Raw genomic sequence first — 21,301 nt, forward strand, 5'->3', positions numbered from 1 at the left:
ACTGTTCAGGTTGTCTGTGAATGGACCTGTGTATCAGTTGGCTTTACACAATTCATTGCCATTATTAAAACAGGGTATCCTAATCTTCAAAACTTTTTGAGTAGTTTTCATATTGTAGTTTTGATTCCCAAGTGCCACCCCAATAAAAAGTCTGGACCCAGCTGGCCCCCCCTATAAAATAATCCTGGCTACGCCCCTGGCTTTACTAATGTAAAATATAATTAGGCCTACACTAGTTTCTTTGTTTTTGCATTGTTGCATGATGCTTGCATGAGAAATACTTCTCAAAACAACAGCAATTATATGGGTGCCGTTGTTTTGGGATGTTTCCCTCATGCAAGCATCATACACTGATAGAGTATATATATGCTATTTAATTACATTTCATTTGAATGCCTGAATGTAAGAATTCAGGAAACACAATACCAGCTTTTAAAATTTCTGTTGTTTACTAGTTTATGTAAATCACATAACACATGAACTGTTCATACTACTGATAGCCCATTACTGTACACAATAATACTGTGCCCATTCATTAACATATATTAAACATCAGGCGTCTTGTTTACACATTTAAACCATATTTGCACTTCGAATTTCGCTTCCAAACTGTAATAACTACATCTACGAAGTCTAAAGAAGATAACCATGTAGTCTGTTCATAGATAAGATAAATTGACAGAACTACAGACTTCGTGAAAGTAGCCTATAGCCCTACATAAAAGGCTCCATTCACTTAATTGCAAAATCGCGATTGGTCTGTTTACACACTAAAATCATATTTACACTTCGAAATTCGCTTCCAAATTGTAGTAACTACATCTACGAAGTCTAAGGAAGATATCGTTGAACAGACTACAAGGTTAAGATACATTTTGACAGAACTACAGACCTCGTAAAAGTAGTACCTAAAATTAGTGTGATAAATGGCCATCACGTAGCCTAAAGCATATAGCACTAGCATATGACAACAGCAAATAGCTAACGTTTACGTTAGCCTAACTTACTTATCGTTGACGTTGACCCGACACGTTTATAAGTTAGACCATAGACTGATAAGGACGTCCATCAAAATTCCGTGTGTATCCTGTGTATCTTTCGTGCTGCTATCCTGTTGCCTTTTCCCTGTTGTTCCGGTGTTGTGCCCCTTCTGGTTTTTCCACCTACTGGTTTCCGAGCTGTTTCCAAGCCTGTCCAGATGTCATGTATACCTATCAACAGCAACTGACTGCTACCCACGTCGACAGATTCGCTACATATTCATAAACATTTTACTGGCCTTTGCATGTCGCACCTCAATAAAAACTGCACTGAACTGAACTGAATACCTGAGCACTATATTACTTTAACATTTTCCAGCGGGAAAAATGCTTTTTTAAAGTAACCTAATTTCGATTCTCTGTGTCGCGCTGGATTCGAACCTTCATCAGCAAAAGAATCACCATGCGAGACCGCCTCGCTCTCCACTAAACTATCAACATCTACATAACTTCCAGAACATAACGCTGTGTTCACTCAGTAGGCCTAGGCCATGATTCACCGTTTATCTGAGTATTTTGAAACAACTGGTTACCTTGATTTAGGCTTTAAAAACATAACTGTATCATGCACTCTACCTTCTGTTACACCTCTGCGCTGTCCATGTGCAAGGATTTGTCATAAATTCTACCAGGCAACGCACGAGTTATGAAACAATGGGTCTAAAACAACTGGTTACCCTGCCCTGGAAACGCATGATCTCGCTCTCAAACAGCTAGGTTGCCATAGCCTACGTTCCTTGGATTCATACACAGTTCACGGGCCTTTGCGTGTCGCACCTCAATATAAACTGTACTGAACTGAACATCTGAGCACTACATCACTATAACATTCTCCAGCGGGAAAAATGCTTTTTTTAAAAAAGTAACCTAATTTCGATGAACTGTCGCGCTAGATTCGAACCCTCCTCAGCAAAAGTAAAACCATGCTAGATTGTCTCGCTCTCCACTACACTACTAACAACTACAAAACTCATTCGACATGATGTTGTTTTCACTCAGTAGGCCATGATTTCCCGTTCATCTGAATATTTTGAAACAACTGGTTACCTTAATTGATTTAGGCTTTAAAAACGTAACTGTATCATGCACTCTACCTTCTGTACCTCTGCGCTATTCATGTGCAAGGATTTGTCATACATTCTGCCAGGCAGCGCACGGATGATGAAACAATTGGGCCTAAAATAACTGGTTACCCTGGACTGAAAACGCATGATCTCGCTGTCAAACACTCAACAGCTGGAGCTGGAGAGCTTTTGGTGCAAATTAACTAGCACATAATGTTGGTATATGCGCATATGCGCAAGCAGCTTGTGGGGATCGATCATCTGTAGCCTAATTGAGGCAAGGTAACCAGTTTCATCCCAATTTAGAACAAGCTGCTTGTGATAACAGGGATATGAGGTTAACCTTTTAAAATTAAAAACCTGAAATGAAAAGCATTGTAGGGGTTGCAAATATTTATATTCCGTCGTAAACATAACGTTGTAGGATAGCATAGGCTATAATTTTGGAAACGAGACGCCATGGCCATAGAAATCTGCTTGTCCTAAACCAAAGGAACTGGCTATTGTAGCTGTTTTTCACAGTCTCGAATTCATGCGTTTCCAGGTCAGGGTAACCATGCAGTGGTTTCAGACCCATTGTTTCAGAATCCATATGCTGCCTGGTAGAATTTTTGACAAATCATTGCACACAGATGGCGCAGCGGTGTAGCAGAGCGATATGTTTTAAGCCTAAATTAAGGTAACCAGTTGTTTCGGAATATTCAGACAAACAGTGATGTATGACTTGATAGAAAATAGTTAAACGATCATTGACACAGTGTTGATGGTGTAGTGGGGAACGGTGTGGTCACGCGTGTAATTTGTTTTCCTGAAGAGAGTTCGAATCTAGATCATGGTCATTATTAGGCGACTTCTAAAAAATAATTTTCTCGCTGGAGAATGTTATTGCTCAGCTGTGTACGGATTATATTAAGGTGCGAAACGCAAAGGCCAGTAAAATGTGTAGGCATATGCATCCAGGGAACGTAGGCTATTGCAACCTAGCTGTTTGAGAGCGAGATCATGCGTTTTCAGTCCAGGGTAACCAGTTGTTTTAGACCCATTGTTTCATAACTCGTGCGTTGCCTGGTAGAATTTATGACAAATCCTTGCACATGAATAGCGCAGAGGTGTAACAGAAGGTAGAGTGCATGATACAGTTAAGTTTTTAAAGCCTAAATCAAGGTAACCAGTTGTTTCAAAATATTCAGATAAATGGTGAATCATGGCCTAGGCCTACTGAGTGAACACAGCGTTGTGTTCTAGAAGTTATGTAGATGTTGATAGTTTAGTGGAGAGCGAGACAGTCTAGCATGGTGATACTTTTGCTGATGAAGGTTCGAATCCAGCGCGACACAGAGAATCGAAATTAGGTTACTTTAAAAAAGCATTTTCCTCGCTGGAAAATGTTATAGTAATGTAGTTCTCAGGTATTCAGTTCAGTTCAGTGCAGTTTTTATTGAGGTGCGACATGCAAAGGCCAGTAAAATGTTTATGAATATGTAGCGAATCTGTCGACGTGGTAGCCGTCAGCTGCTGTTGATAGGTATACATGACATCTGGACAGGCTCGGAAACAGCTCGGAAACCAGTAGGTGGAAAAACCAGAAGGGGCACAACACCGGCAACAAGGTTTTTACGCGATATTTGCCACATCCCAGAGAGTTGTTGTTTGGTGGGTCAGGTGACGAGCCGTCGAATCACAGCACAGCACCCAGAATGCATTGCAACACACCGTCTAGAAGGGACTCAGCGTTAGGTCGGCTTTAAATAGCAAACAGAACCTATAGTAATATAACGTTGTCTGTAAGCTCCACAGATCGTGGCAAGACAATTGAATTGATTGTGGACTTCTTGCTGGGCAACGATGAGTAACTTAATTAGTAATGCTGCGTGGATATGCATGATATCTGTATGAAAGTGTGTATAGATTATTACATTGAGAACAATGTAATAATCTATACAACTGTACACATGACTAAGTTCAAATGGAGCTAGCTGGGTATAGGACTGGGCTGAATGGATTGGTGAAATACTTTATTTATTTATTTTTTTAATGACCTATATGAACATGGTTTGGCTTTAAAAAAAAGAGGAGACAGCGCGAATGACCTTTACACTTAGTGCTGGCAAGGCATTGAACTGGGCTGAATGGATTTGGAAAATATATATATATATTTTTTTTTTAATGACCTGTATCAACATGGTTTGGCTTTAAAAAAAAGATGAGACAGCGCTTCGCGCTGTCTCATCTTTTTTACATTACCTTTACACTTAGTGCTGGCAAGGCATTGAACTGGGCTTCATTCAAGGATTCCAACGGTACCTCATTCATGAAAATCGGACATACGGGTCAAAAGTTACATGCACACACCTTCATATACACAGACAGCCCAGCCCAGCCCATAGATATATACACTAGATGTCGCCTTCTGCTTCTCAGCATGCGTCAACACCGCCGCCATCATGGTACAGGGATCTGAAGCGCTAAACTAGTTCTCCTGTATTGTCAGCGTTACCTATTTAGCGACGTTTGGCCATCCCCAGCGATAGAAAACCTTTTTAGCGATTAGCGACAAATTTGGGAACTTCTCACAATGATGGCAGATCGGCTTCTTTGTTGTTGAAACGTAAGAAAATCACCTTTCTCATGGCTTTGTCATTTATGAATTCAGCTACATCTCGTTTGCCCATGGCACTGACCCATGCATATAAAAGTAACGACTGGCGTAGCCTATGTAGTAGCAGAGGTAAATGTTCTACAGATATACAGCAACTTCTGGTGAGATTACAACTTACATGAGTAAACGAAACGTATGTGGCCTCAACCAGAGCCTGTCTACGAAGAGCCTGTTTACTTTCATTGTATCGAACCTGGTTGCAGTTTACTCATTGTTCCTCTAGGGGCCGCCGCTAGCTAGTGCAGAATGAATGGGAGTCTATGGGGCTAGACGGGTAAAATGTATCTTTATTATCGTCTTAAGCTTAGTTTTCTCTAGACTCAACCATAAATACATGCCTGTCAGTTGGAACGACCCAAAAAACTAGATAATTGCTTGAGATTTTGACGATTTATGGTGATTTTATTTTCGCTAGATCTTTGCCCAGATTGACGCTAATGCATTATAGAGGAGTGGATCACTGAAGCAAGATGGCGTCTCGATTGACGCATTCGTTCCAATGAACAGCAGTAGTCAAGGCGACATCTAGTGTATATATCTATGAGCCCAGCCCATTAGAGCTCTGCCAGGTGGCTTAGAACTCTTCCAGGTGCAAGCTTAAGCAATTAGAGCTGTGATGTCACAATCGAATTAGAATCCTTGAACATTCCGCCATTCATTTCAATGGGGCCCAAAAACGCCGAAAAACGGGAATACCGCGAAAACGACAAGTGCCAGCGACACGAAATCAACAAGCAAGTTACACCGGTTCGGGCCTGAATTTTTGGAGTTCGAACCGCGTCGATAGCTCAAACGGTCTAGGAGCAGTAGTTCGGCCAAAAAGTGGGTGAAAAAGAAGATATAACTAGAATTGCGGTTCCGAGGAACTGCAAGAGTGGGTTTGATCAGGGGCATGGAACTCGGCCTCATCCAAGGATTCCAACGGTACCTCATTTATGAAAATCGGACATACGGGTCAAAAGTTACATGCACACACCTTCATATACACAGACAGCCCAGCCCAGCCCATTAGAGCTCTGCCAGGTGGCTTAGAACTCTTCCAGGTGCAAGCTTAAGCAATTAGAGCTGTGATGTCACAATCGAAATTTGAATTCTGAACATTCCGCCATTCATTTCAATGGGCCCAAAAAACGCAGAAAAACGGGAATACCGCGAAAACGACAAGGGCCAGCGACACGAAATTAACAAGCAAGTTACACCGGTTCGGGCCTGAATTTTTGGAGTTCGAACTGCGTTGATAGCTCAAACGGTCTAGGAGCAGTAGTTCGGCCAAAAAGTGGGTGAAAAGGAATAATAAATAAACTAGAATTGCGGTTCCGAGGAACTGCAAGAGTGGGTTTGATCAGGGGCATGGAACTCGGCCTCATCCAAGGATTCCAACGGTACCTCATTTATGAAAATCGGACATACGGGTCAAAAGTTACATGCACACACCTTCATATACACAGACAGCCCAGCCCAGCCCATTAGAGCTCTGCCAGGTGGCTTAGAACTCTTCCAGGTGCAAGCTTAAGCAATTAGAGCTGTGATGTCACAATTGAAATTTGAATTCTGAACATTCCGCCATTCATTTCAATGGGCCCAAAAAACGCAGAAAAACGGGAATACCGCGAAAACGACAAGGGCCAGCGACACGAAATTAACAAGCAAGTTACACCGGTTCGGGCCTGAATTTTTGGAGTTCGAACCGCGTTGATAGCTCAAACGGTCTAGGAGCAGTAGTTCGGCCAAAAAGTGGGTGAAAAGGAATAATAAATAAATAAATAAAGTAAACTTAAGAAGAACAATAGTGGGCTTGCTCCGCAAGCCCACAGCATGGCTTCGCCATGCTGTGGTCTTGCTGGATCAAACCCACTAATAAATAAAGTAAACTTAAGAAGAACAATAGTGGTCTTGCTGGATCAAACCCACTAATAAATAAAGTAAACTTAAGAAGAACAATAGTGGGCTTGCTGGATCAAACCCACTAATAAGAAAACTTAAGAAGAACAATAGTGGGCTTGCTCCGCAAGCCCACAGCATGGCTGAATCAAACCCACTAATAAATAAAGTAAACTTAAGAAGAACAATAGCCATGCTGTGGGCTTGCTGGATCAAACCCACTAATAAGAAAACTTAAGAAGAACAATAGTGGGCTTGCTGGATCAAACCCACTAATAAAGAAAACTTAAGAAGAACAATAGTGGTCTTGCTGGATCAAACCCACTAATAAAGTAAACTTAAGAAGAACAAACCCACTTGCTGGATCAAACCCACTAATAAAGTAAACTTAAGAAGAACAATAGTGGGCTTGCTTCGCAAGCCCACTAATTAACCATAACTACAACCAATGTAAAAACATATATTACCTCAGTTTATCCAGCTGTGTGGTTTCCAGTCGAGGTAAACTCCAACGAAGTGCAGGTGGCATCTGGCTGTCCATATCAATATATAAGACTGAAGTGAAAAGTTTTTTTTCACGACTGATCTTCAAGTATCCAAAACATTTCGCGCCATAAATCCCTTAACCAATCATATCAAATTGAAGCTTATGTTGTCAGCATTACGGGGACGATTTCAGAAATAAAATCAGTCATTGGACAGCTGAGATATTAAACTAGAAGTGCAATTCCAAGGAATTACCAGTGCATGAAAATGCTAAAGTTGTGATGTAAAATATCATGTATAGTTAAAACAGATAATACAGAGATGGTTACTACGGTGATGCTAGGATAGACATGGTGGTTGCATAGCTTAATAAAAGTTGATAGTTCAAAAGTAGACTGTTTAAAAGCTGAATGTAGATAGTTTAAAAGTTGTTGATAGACAGTAGATAGTTTAAAAGTTGTTGATAGACAGCTAGTTTAATAGATAGTTTAATGATAGTTTAAAAGTAGACCGTTTAAAAGTTGAAGGTAAATAGTTTAAAAGTTGTTGACAGACTGGAAGTTGAATGAATGTTGATATTCAAATAGTTTAATGGCTGTGTATAGATATATATTTGACAATAACTGAAAGTTGGAATGGTTCTAATGTTTGCTAGCAGTTATGCTAAGGTTTTTAACTATGCTAACCATTTTACTTAGCTAATGTTTTATAGTAGTGCTAGCAATGCTAACCTGTTAACCATGTTACTTAGCTAACGTTTTCTAGCAATTTAATGAATGTTGATATTTAAATAGTTTAATGGCTGTGTATAGGTAGATATTTGACGATAACTGAAAGTTGGAATGGCTCTAATGTTTGCTAGCAGTTATGCTAAGATTTTTAATTCTGCTAACCATACTACTTAGCTAATGTTTTATAGCAGTGCTAGCAATGCTAACATGCTAACCATGCTACTTAGCTAACTTAACTAACATTTTATAGCAGTTTTGCTAAACATGCTAACTATGTTAGCAATGCTAACATGCTAACTATATTAACCATGTGACTTAGCTAACCAAGCTTATCATTTTTAGTAGTTATGCTAACTATGCTAACTATGTTAACCATGTTACTTAGCTAACTTAGCTAATCATTTTTAGCAGCTATGTTAACTATGCTAACTAACATGTTAGCATGTTAACTATGCTAACCATGTTACTTAGCTAACCTAGTTGGAATGGCTCTAATGTTTGCTAGCAGTTATGCTAAGATTTTTAATTCTGCTAACCATACTACTTAGCTAATGTTTTATAGCAATGCTAACATGCTAACCATGCTACTTAGCTAACTTAACTAACATTTTCTAGCAGTTTTACTAAACATGCTAACTATGTTAGCAATGTTAACATGCTAACTATATTAACCATGTGACTTAGCTAACCAAGCTTATCATTTTAGTAGTTATGCTAACTATGCTAACTATGTTAACCATGTTACTTAGCTAACTTAGCTAATCATTTTTAACAGCTATATTAACTATGCTAACTAACATGCTAGCATGTTAACTATGCTAACCATGTTACTTAGCTAACCTAGCTAATCATTTTTAGCATTTTTGCTAAAAATGCTAACTAGCATGCTAACATGTTAACTATGTTAACCATGTTACTTAGCTAACCTAGCTAATCATTTTTAGCAGTTTTGCTAAAAATGCTAACTAACATGCTAACTATGCTAACCATGTTACTTAGCTAACCTAGCTAATCATTTTTAGCACGTTACTTAGCTAACTTAGCTAATTATTTTTAGTAGTTATGCTAACTATGCTAACTAGCATGTTAACATGCTAACTATGCCAACCATGTTACTTAGCTAACTTAGCTAATCATTTTTAACAGCTATATTAACTATGCTAACTAACATGTTAGCATGTTAACTATGTTAACCATGTTACTTAGCTAACCTAGCTAATCATTTTTAGCATTTTTGCTAAAAATGCTAACTAGCATGCTAACATGTTAACTATGTTAACCATGTTACTTAGCTAACCTAGCTAATCATTTTTAGCATGTTAACATGCTAACTATGCCAACCATGTTACTTAGCTAACCTAGCTAATCATTTTAGCAGTTTTGCTAAAAATGCTAACTAACATGCTAACTATGCTAACCATGTTACTTAGCTAACCTAGCTAATCATTTTTAGCATGTTAACATGCTAACTATGCTAACCATGTTACTTAGCTAACCTAGCTAATCATTTTAGCAGTTTTGCTAAAAATGCTAACTAACATGTCAACCATGTTACTTAGTTAACCTAGCTAATCATTTTTAGCACGTTACTTAGCTAACTTAGCTAATCATTTTTAGCAGCTATGCTAACTAGCATGCTAACATGCTAACCATGTTACTTAGCTAACCTAGCTAATAATTTTTAGCAGTTTTGCTAAAAATGCTAACTAGCATGCTAACATGCTAGCATGCTAACTATGTTAACCATGTTACTTAGCTAACTTAGCTAATCATTTTTAGTAGTTTTGTTAAAAATGCTAATTAACATGTTAGCATGTTAACTATGCTAACCATGTGACTTAGCTAATCTAGCTAATCATTTTTAGCAGTTTTGTTAAAAATTTTAACAATGCTAACATGCTAACTTTGCTAACCATGCAAACTAGCTACAGTGGGTAGGAGTCATAGTTGATGAAAAGTGTTGACATAGTTGATGACAAGTTGTTGATAGACAGCTAGTGAATGTATATAGTTTAAAAGTTTAAAAGTTGAATGTAGATAGTTTAAAACATGTTGATAGACAGCTAGTTAGTTAGTTAGTAATAGATAGATAGTTTAATGATAGTAGTAAAAGTATAGTATAAAAGTAGACCGTTTAAAAGTTGAATGTAAAAAGTTCAGTAGTTTAATGGGTTACATTGTTTAACAGTGGATTATTGTAGTGAGGACTTTTATTTTGAAACAGTTTTGGGCAGAGGAAACAGTTGAATAGGATGTGTAGTCTTAATTGACCCAGATTGTATGCTTAAAGCCTGAGGTTGCAGGTGGCCTGAACACATGCCATAGGATTCTAATTGCTTAACGGCCGTATTATGATGTCACAATCGGCAATGTTAAGTCTATGGGGATTTTTAAAAAGTTTTTCTTTAATAGTTTAAAAAGTATAAAAGACATAGCAGCTTCGTCCGTTTGAATACCTATGTTACAAAGTTTGAATGAAGTTTCTAAGTTAAACTGTTCAAGAGAAATAGCGTACGGAAAAAGTGGTAAGCGGAATAATAATAATAAGAAGTTGTTGCCTAGGAAGAACAGTACAGTGCATTTTCATGCACTGTAATGATTGGTCATCGTTAAAATTTTAACGAAATTAGAACAGTCGGGCTTGTAAGGGTTAAGATCAATTTCCAAAAGATGATTTTTTATTCCTCTTTTTAGTCAACTTTAGCATGTGTAGGCTAAGGGTATGTAAACTTTTGGTTTCAACTGTATGAATGGCTCCATACCTTGTATCTCACATTATGGCTCCGTAGCAGCTGTTTTTGTAAAAATAGGTTAACGATGATGTCACACAACTTTCTGTCGCGCAGTAGAGAAATTACCATACAATCAGGAAAAGCTCGGAGGCAATCGTGGGTGGACATGGAGGTGAACAGTCAAGGGAGAAGCCCCAAAAGAGTCTGTTGTCAATGAAAGCATCTGAACACAATATTTCAGCAACGTTTTGATGGATTGGCAGTAGGCCTACTTTGGAATGTGGCAAGTGAATTCATATGAAGTAACATTTATTCACGAAAAACTAGGATATTTTAAGAAAAGTAGTTAAATAATGAAGTTGGGGTAACGAGGTATAACTATATTCACGGGGGAAAGAAAAGTAGTTAAATAATGAAGTTGGGGTAACGAGGTATAACTATATTCACAGGGGAAAAAAAACTAATTATACAGCCAATGGGGGAAAAAAAAACATCTCAATTTCAATTGCGGTTAACGGTTTATTTATTTACAGATCTACGCTTGATTCTGATTCTCTCTCGGCACAGCTACCAGATAGGTGGCGCATTGCATTCACATCAAAAAAAAATAAAAAATCTCATAATTATGATATAGTATCTCATAATTATGACATATTATCTCAGAATTACGAGATAATTATCTCGTAATTACGAGATAAACATGATTTATGACACATTTCCAATTCTGCCCCCACTTGTGTGAGGCAATGACATGGTCTATTAGAGAAGATAGACCTAGCAGCTTCCCAAGAGAAAGTCGGAAGCTGAAGTTCCTTTCAAACCTTTACTTAGGATTCACTGTAAAACTATGCAGACCAATAGAGTAGCGTAAAACTCCAAATAATAGCCCGTACTTTTATTTTCCCAAATCACCAAACTGCACCGGCTAGTATTAGAGACAGGCGTCTATATGAGACAGGCCTTTAATTCCCTTTACACAAAACTTTACCTCTGCAAAGATGGAAAATATTATCGAATTAATTATTTCAAACACACTGAATGTCTACCTATATGACTAGGCTATTTGATGACAATTACGGATCATCATGTTGAGATGTTGTTCATTGAGTGAGATACAGTAAGATCCAAATAGTGGGGATAGCCAGAACAGATGAAACACGTTTTAATCAAACGTAATTTACAAAGAGATCATATCACACTGAAAGCTCATATTTTGTCACTAGCAAATAGCCTATATCGGTACTTTGTCAAATACAGTTGCATCATCAGCCCTGACCAAAACCGTTCAGGAATTATTTATGCAAAAGTGGAACGTGCGTAATGTTTCATTCTCCCTCCTTTGGCACGAAAGAAACAGCATGAGAGACCATGAACCATATCATTTCTCCCGTATTGTATTTGCCAAATTTGACAACAGTCTACATTTCAAATCATAGCCTACTTCCAGGCGCGGGGAACATATTTTTGACCAGGGGTGGTAAATAACACAATAATCATGGATGTCCGACAATTTCTCTCCCAGCTTCGAATTTAGCCAGCTAAATACGCCATTTCAGCACCGTGTATGAGTAGGTCTAAGAGTGAGAAGTTTTATAATGCCCTGGGCAGCCACATTCCACTGCAACTATGCTCAGCACTTGCCACTCCGACTCATCAATAAAAACTGCACGCGCACACACCAGACCCATTAGAAGCGCACTTGACTTTACATCATTAACCTATTTCAGTATATAGCCAGAAAATGTCGGTAGACGGGCTCTGATATAGCCTACTCTAGTCTAAGGTAAATTCCCTTTCTGGCTTCTTTCTCTTTATCGCCATGGCAGTACGCATTTAGAGTAAATTGAATTGAACAATGACGAAGTCGGACATATAAGCATAGTTCATATTGAAAAAAAGTTATACAATTTGGAACTCTAGCTTTTCCCCACCGCAGTCTTTTAATGCCATCTAATCATAACGTGCGCAGTCTGCACCACACATAAGCCCAAATTACACCAAAGATTCGCGACGAGATGAGCTGCAACATTCTATTAACCAGCAACTTGATGCAACATTCTAAAACCTTGCAACTCTGACCAGACATGGTGAATGGTTTGCAACGGCTTGCAACGACGTGCAACATCTAATTACCATCTACATCTAAACACCGCTGTAACCTCTTTTCTGTAACGCTTTCGTGTCATTGCGAATCTTTGGTGTGAATTGGGCTTTAAACAGACGATCTGACGGGTTTTACAAGACTAAATGCAATATATTATATATCACTGATTCTTGAGATAAGGGACAAAAGTACTTTTGAAAAGTGACAAACAAAAAATCAATACTACATTAATTTGAATTGGATATCATCATAAACATAGATCTCATCCATCATGCCTGAAAAGGAACAGGTTTTTTATTAACCACTTTTTATAAAAATTGACATTTACTGACTTAGTAACTTGTCATTTGTCAACTCCGTCAGACACATGAAAATATGTTTTTTTGTGTGTTTGATCAATTCAACAACACTCTAAAGTCTTTAAGTGTGTAGAAATGGTGTGCCTTAGCAAGGTTTAGTGATAAATTGCATTATATACACTTTTAATATCATTTTACATTGCTTTGAAATAAGCCATTTTAAATTACCTTAATTTAGTTTACTATTTTTTAATTTTTAATATATACAATTAGTAGTTTTGTGCACACAAGACACTGATGCATGTAGATAAGTTGGTGTTTTAATGTATGAACACACTCAATTGAACAAAATAAATATACATTTTTTTTTATAAAAATGAAAAACCTCCATCTTACGGTGTTGACACACAACTGACGGTGTTGACACACAATTGACGGTGTTGACAAACTAATCGAGAATCAAACTGATTAAAGATATTTGACTAGTTTTGACATGGCAGTATCAAGGGAAAGAGTATCAAACTTCAAACAAAGAGTTTCTACAGGACCTCAGGCAAGTAAGTTCATGATTTGCTCCAATTTCTCTCAGCAAGTAAGTACATATAGTGTTTTATCTGTCATTACTGCCTTCGGTGTAGAGCCAAGTATTAGATATTTATATATAATAGTTTGTCTAACCTGCGGGACTTGGACATTGGACAAGAGGTGTTGAACAGGGAACAAGCTGTCCCTGTCAGTTTCAAAATCTTTCACTGGACAGAAACAGGCATCCCTCCTCCTATCCTAGTTGCCTGCTGTAGTTTTACTGGTCACCTTGCTATTTTATACAGTAGTTGTATCTGGTAGCTTTGTTGACTTTACATTCTCCTATATGGGCCTAAAACTTCCCTGCTGGTTTCTTGACCAGCTAAAGGGGGTTTGCTGGTTGACCAGCTTGTTTGACCACCCTATGATGGTTGACCTACTAGACCAGCAAAACTCTTGCGAAAACATACCTTCAGCTGGTTTTCCCAGCTTATGATGGTAATTCAGCTGGTTTTGCTTGTCGTACCACCTCAAGCTGGTCATTTTAGCTGGTGTTGCTGGTCTATAGTGCTGGTTTAACTGGCCATGCCAGCTTATGTTGGTCATTCTAGCAAACCAGCATGACCAGCTTGACGGGCTGGTCACCAGCATGACCATCTTGCACCAGCTGTATCCCACAAGACAGGCTGGTCACACCAGCATGACCAGCTTCCTCAGATGGTCACACCAGCATATCCAGCTGGTGGCCCAACCAGCTACACCAGCAAAGACCAGCAAGAGCTGGAAGAAAACCAGCAAAGACCAGCTAAAACCAGCTACCAGCATAAGCTGGTTTCTAGCTGTTTTTTTTTTCAGTTTAGCCATTTGGAACAGAAGAACACACCAGAATAGGCCTGTTTAGTAAGCAGGATTTGATGGCTGCATTGCAAATCAATGCAGAAGTAATCCAAGTATTCAGAATAAGTTACTCAGATTGAATACGTTACAAAATAAATTTTTGGGAATGTATTCTGTATTCTGTAGAAGAATACTTTTTGAAAGTATTTTTTGTAAGCCCGCCCACCGACTCTACACACAATATGATTGGCCTGATCAAAGTTTGATTTTTCCAGCTCACAAGCCAACAGAGAATTGCTAGACTACCCTGGCTGCAAATTACATTTGCTGCTGTTAGGGTACGTCTAGATTTCTAGGTTACCCTCCTCCCATATTTAGGGTGAAAATTGGCAGTAGGACCACGACGATGCAAAAACTCAACTTTCACATCTTGGTGTTCTATATCTACATCAAATATCTTCCATTTCATCCACCAAATCTTATTTCATCGACCGAATCCCCTGCTTCTCCCAACTTGTCTTCCATCTCCTCTATCAACATGGACGGCTCTTCCTGGCCCTTGCATCAGTCTGCTGCTCCTCTGAGCAGTCTCTTATACAAAGAGTAGCTGGGGGAAAGCATTGGCAATTCAATAGCACTGCAAGAGCATGATAGTTGTCTGTAGCTAACACCAAACTGGCGAAGCCTATGGAGAAGCCGATACTTCTTTAGAACCTTGCCTGATATGAAATCTAATCTTATAATAACATCAAAAAATCTATTTGGTATTGTTTCTAGTATGAAAAGACTTACCTCTTGAAAGGTCATTTTGACTTAATTTAAGAAGACTTTGAATTATTTTAAGGACTCTTATCAAGACAAATTTACTTAACGCACTGGCAGACAAATTGGCTTGTTTTTAGGACAAATTTGCTCAACGCACTGGCAAATCTGCTTGTTTTCATGATGAGATGTCTTAAAATAAGTCAAACTTTTCTTAAATTAAGTCAAATGATTTAATGAGAAAGCGCTGGTAAGTCTCTTTATACTGAAAACAATACAAACTAGTTTCTTATCTTGATATAAGATTAATAATCTTGGTTAGATTTTATTAGATAAGCAGTTTTTGCAGTGTAATGCCAGTTGTCTGTGACCTGATTTTTCAACGGCTCGTTTCTGTGCCATATGAGTTGTATAATTCCTTCTCAGCTCTTGTGGAAAAGAAGATATCTCCTAATGTTGGGGTTCCGATGTTGGCTTCCCGTTATCATCCTCTCTGTTTCTGTTCATGGAGAATATACAATCATTTTATCTTTTAGTTTGACATTTGACTTTTCTATTTGAGCCGCCTTTTCCGCCATTCCTGCTTTCTTAGTTTGTGTTGCTCTTTTGTTAATTTCTTAACCTTTTCTTTCAATGCTTTTATCTCCCTTGCATGTCTTTTCCTGGTTTTTCTCCTCTCTCTCTCAGCTGCAAGGGCACGCTGGGTTGAAGTAGGCTCCTCAACAGCCTGGTCCAGAGGACATTCTGGTGGGGTGTCTATTTCATTTAGCCATCTATTCTGCATAGCTCTGGACCTTTTCTTTGCTTTCCTCCAATACTTATTGCGGTGCCTTTTTGCTCTGGGTCCTAATTCTCCTACTTGTTTTACTTTTTTGTTTTGGACCCTGTCCTTCCATCTCTGTCTCTCCTTTTCTAACTGCTGTTTACTGTCTAACTGTCCCTTCTGCTTTCTGGGTCACTGTTAATTCTTTCTCTCCCTTTTCTCTGGTACTGTTTCTTTGTTTTTGCTCCTGTCTGCCTAGATTACAGATAAAAACAATACTTTTTATGAGTTATTATTATAAGTTATTTGGCATTTGGGTATATTAAGATGTTTAAGTCAATCAACATGCATACTTAGATCATATTATCATGTTATGTAGTTGTTATACATTACTTAATGAGTATTTGGGAGCACTTTTCCACTCCGTCAGCTCACATGTCAACACCGTCAGACAAAATATCTGACAGAGTTGACGTCTGACGGAGTTGACAAAACAACATTTTTTTTTTAACTTAATCATGTGTAGTAGATGGTAGCCATTTTGATTTTCCTCAGTTGCCAGCTGCCACTAAACTAAACCAAAATACCAACTTTTATTTCAAACTTCTTGAGTGAATTCAGCTCTACTTTGAAGACAGTGTTGACACATAAAAGCTGTGACCACAGGGATTTCAACTTTCAACGCTGAATATTTATTTATTAAAAAACACTTATGAGATCATGTGTCATCAAGAAGTCAAAGGGGGTCCTCAGGGTTAAAGCTGACCAAAATATGCCTGATTTATTTCAAATTTGAAAAATATCTGACGGAGTTGACATGAATTGAGGACAGATTTTGAAAGGCTGTTGTTAATGTATAAAATAATGCAATGTTCACGTTAAGGATTTTGTGATATTTTATTAAGCCATCCAATTAACCTCATAATCATATTTGTGCATTTTGGGCATTTTAAAACACTTTATTTTTGCAGTTTGATACTGTAACCTCTGCGGAGGACGAGTTCATTTGCATGGGCTTTCATAGTACAGTGCCGGTATTTTATGAAATTACTATGAAATAATATAAATATAGCCAAAACTAAAAGTCTAAACATACACAATTCTTTCATATCCAACTTTTAAAGCCTTTTTAAATGAAATAATTTATTGTTTTTTAAAGGAAATTGCAACATTTTGATGGGGGACATGTTTTGTCCCTTATCTCAAGAATCAGTGATATATATATATATATATATATATATATATATATATATATATATATATATATATATATATATATTATAGCCTAGTCTAAGGTAAATTCCTTTTCTGACTTCTTTCTTTTTATCGCCAATGCCATTTAGAAAAAAGAATAACGTTCACAAACCCTTCTGGTTTTGTTGCAAGCTTACCATCGGTTTTAGAAGATTAAATAAAACCCGAAACTAAAAAAAAGACCAGGCCTCTACTAGAGACCGGCCTTTAACCCAAAACTTTAGCCACGCCAGGCGTTTAAAAGAGACAGGCGTCTCTTTGGGACTCGGCTATTATTTGAAGTTTTACGGTAATCAGAAAAATAGGCCAAAATAAATTTCCCGTGACATGCATTATGGGAAGTCTAGACCAAATCTAGTGCTGAAATTCTGCAATTTCCCAAATACAATTTATATTCAAAGGGAATAAAGAGGCAAATTCCACGATAGACTTTCACATAGGGGGTGTCATTGGAAAGAGGAGAGAGTGTAGTTTCAGAATGTGGTGAAACATCCGTTACAAAATGCATTATGGGATGTTTATCGCTGTTCTAGTGCTGAAATTCTGCAATTTTCCAAATACAATTTATATTCAAAGGGAATAAAGAGGCAAATTCCACGATAGAATTTCACATGGGGGGTGTAATTGGAAAGAGGACAGAGTGTAGTTTCAGAATGTGGTGAAACATCCGTTGCAAAATGCATTATGGGATGTCTGTTGCTGTTCAAGTGCTGAAATTCTGCAATTTCCCAAATACATACTATAAACTCAAAGGGGCTAAATATGCCATTTTCCACAATAGAATTTCACAAGTGGGGTGTCATTGGAAATAGGAGAGAGTGTAGTTTCAGAATGTGGTGAAACATCCGTTGCAAAATGCATTATGGGATGTCTGTTGCTGTTCAAGTGCTGAAATTCTGCAATTTCCCAAATACATACTATAAACTCAAAGGGGCTAAATATGCCATTTTCCACAATAGAATTTCACAAGTGCGGTGTCATTGGAAATAGGAGAGAGTGTAGTTTCAGAATGTGGTGAAACATCTGTTGCAAAATGGGATGTCTGTCGCTGTTCAAGTGCTGAAATTCTGCAATTTCACAAATACATACTATATTTTCAAAGGGCTAAAAAGGCAATTTTCCACGATAGAATTTCACAAGTGGGGTGTCATTGGAAAGAGGAGAGTGTAGTTTCAGAATGTGGTGAAAGATCCCTTTCAAAATCCTTCCTGAGATGAATGTGGCTGTTCTAGTGCTGAAATTCTGCAATTTCACAAATACATACTATATTTTCAAAGGGCTAAAAACGCCATTTCACCATAGAATTTCAGAAGTGGGTTGTCATTGGAATGAGGAGAGAGTGTAGTTTTAGAATGTGTTGCAAAATCCGATGCAAAATGACATGTAGGACGTAGGGAATACATTTACTGTAGAAAAACTTCAAAATCTGCTACCAACTACATAACCCCCCCCCAGTGCAATATGAACAAAATTATGTAATAGAAAACATAACACAACATGTATCAAAAGATCCAGCACAGAAACTAAAGAAAAAATACATAATCTGCTACCAACTCCATAACCAGCCCCCCCCCCCCACACACACACACACACACACACACACTGCAATATGTACAAAATTATTTAATAGAAAACATAACACAACATGTATCAAAAGATCCAGCACAGAAAATAAAGAAAAAACTACATAATCTGCCACCCTCTACATAACCCCCCCCCCCCCTAAATTATTTAATAGAACACAAAAGGCAACATTTATCAAAACATTCGGCAATGGAGTCAACAGAAAAAAGATATACATGCTTTTGAACGTCTGTGAACAATGCAGCAACAATGCCACAACAATGAACGCCTGTTCATTTGCAACAGGCACATGCCTGTGTTATCGCGGATTTGCAGTCAACCCTGCCCCCTTGTGGTAGAAAATTGCAAAATTTAAGGTGGAATTGAAAATTAACTCCCCCGCGATCTGAAAGTGGTGCTAACTTCAGCCTCGTCAAAACAGAGTCTTCAGTCAAGACAACTCTTGTGTAGTTTAGCATGCAGTTTAAAAAAAAAACATGCTAAAAACATTGTGTTACCAACATTCTCTTCACTAGACCCGGGATTTCTATGAACTGATTGTCCAAGGAGTGGATTTGGATGGGGCTCCGAATGGAATTACTGCAGTTGGAACAGTGAAGATTACTGTACAAGATATCAACGACAACGTCCCTACTCTCGAGAAGGAGGAGGTGTGGTAAAATTAGACAAAGTTACCCTTTGTCCTGTAATAGAGATAGCTACCGTATATAGAAACTGAAGGGGGAACTCACATATCTCTGACACTATTTAATTGGGTGCGGGGGTATTAGAACATATAATATGTGTATAAAACAGACTGTCACGCAAAATCATCGACTTTTAACAGTTGGTTTATGACTGCTATGATATTTCAAACGAACTTTCAGTCAAATCTTATACAGGTGGGAGATTTATGAGCTGATATTTTTTTACGTTTATGGCGGTACCCCACAGGTGTTCAGAATTTAGGCATAGATAGCTACAACATGTCCTGATCAACACTTCATATTATTACTCTGTGGACAAATGCTTAAAGACATGCAATATTGCCCTTTTCTCCAGTACGCTGGCAATGTGGACGAAGGAGCTGTGGACGTGGTGGTGATGAGAATCAAAGCTCTCGATGTGGATTTAAAGGACAGTGATAACTGGCTGACTGTTTTTAATATTGTTTCTGGGAATGAAGAAGATCTCTTCACAATCCACACAGATCCCAAGACCAATGAAGGTATCCTGAAGCTGGTTAAGGTAGGTTTACAGTGGTTCTCTACACATCTGTTTTAGTTGACTTCAGTAGGCTACCTGCATGTTTATAATTATCAGATCCTTTTGATGTTATTCCCACATTCTCAATATGTTTGAATTTGTGTTAAGCATGTGGACTATGAGAAGACCAAAAAGCTGAACCTTCAGTTGGAGATGGAGAATGTCGCTCCATTTGTCAATGGCACAGCCTTGGCTCTTGGATTGGAGTGGCCAGATCAGGACTTAGATGCAAAGCCTGGTCTTGGTGGTGGTGGTGGTGGTGGTGGCGGAGGTGGCGGAGGAGGTGGAGGAGGTGGAGGGGGTGGTGGGGGGGGTGGTGGCGGAGGAGGGGGGGGGGGTGGTGGAGGTGGCGGCGGTGGTGGAAATCCAAAAGTTGATGTCTCCCCTGATACTGGTAAACCTGTTAGGCCAGGTACCAAACCAGGAGGGCAGCCAGGTACCAAACCTGGAGGGAAGCCAGGTACCAAACCTGGAGGGAAACCAGGGCCCAAGCCATCCAAACCAGGGAAAAAGCCTGGTAAAAGTTATCCTATTTCAATTGCGGTCAACAACATGCCTGATGAACCTAGTTTTGAACCGGAGATAAAACACGTGCCACTGTCAGAAAACCCAGAAGAGATTGAACTTCACTCAGTCATAGCTGTGTACCCAGCTGTGGATGGTGATACTGGAGAAGACCTAGATGATGTTAAGTAAGTGTCAAGTCAAGTCAAGTCAATTTATTTGTATAGCACATTTAAAAGCAACAGCATTGCGCCAAAGTGTTTTACATAAAAAAAAAAAAAATAATAATAGTAATAATAATAATAATAATAGGGCAATTCCATGGACAATTATGTTTTTTGTAACATCCATAACGCCAATAAAATGTGATGGTATGGTATGATGTGAATGATTACATGAAATTTGAGCATTTGCTGTTTTTGGCTGAAGAATGTACATAACAAAAAATGCACAAAAAATAAATGTTATCATTCACATCATACAAATGCCAAGGCATTTTACTGGCGTTATGGATGTGACAAAAAGTCCATTTTCCGTGGAATTGCCCAATAGGTAATAATAACAATAATTATAATAAATCAAATTAATAATAATGATAATAATAAAATATGAATAGGCTAAGTAAGGAACATAACAAACTTAAAAACTCAAAAATAACAACAGATGGCCCTTGTAATAATATTAATGAACATAAAAAAAAATATATAGTAATAATTTGGGGGAGAGGTGAAGGGGTCAGGAAGTGTTAAAAGCTAGGGAGAAGAGGTAGGTCTTTAGGTTGAATTTAAAGCTACTGATAGGGGGGCAGGATTTGACATCATCAGGAAGGCT

The 21,301-nt window shown here is 38.2% G+C and overlaps 1 protein-coding gene across 1 annotated transcript in view; it reads left to right on the forward strand.

The window, feature by feature from the left end:
- The window catches only part of LOC143117498 (desmoglein-2.1-like), a 92,903-nt gene that overhangs the window by 47,695 nt on the left and 23,907 nt on the right, over positions 1–21,301 (forward strand). The window contains exons 6-9 of the mRNA XM_076279245.1: positions 19,237–19,371; positions 19,763–19,948; positions 20,075–20,210; positions 20,295–20,658. Of these exons, the coding sequence (XP_076135360.1) occupies positions 19,237–19,371; positions 19,763–19,948; positions 20,075–20,210; positions 20,295–20,658 (821 nt within the window). The remainder of the gene's footprint in view (positions 1–19,236; positions 19,372–19,762; positions 19,949–20,074; positions 20,211–20,294; positions 20,659–21,301) is intronic.

Source organism: Alosa pseudoharengus, unplaced genomic scaffold, assembly GCF_046254945.1.
Source record: "Alosa pseudoharengus isolate Yale_2024_CS ecotype anadromous, Long Island Sound unplaced genomic scaffold, YU_APseudo_1.1 YU_APseudo_1.1_scf_11, whole genome shotgun sequence".
Lineage (NCBI taxonomy): Eukaryota > Metazoa > Chordata > Actinopteri > Clupeiformes > Clupeidae > Alosa > Alosa pseudoharengus.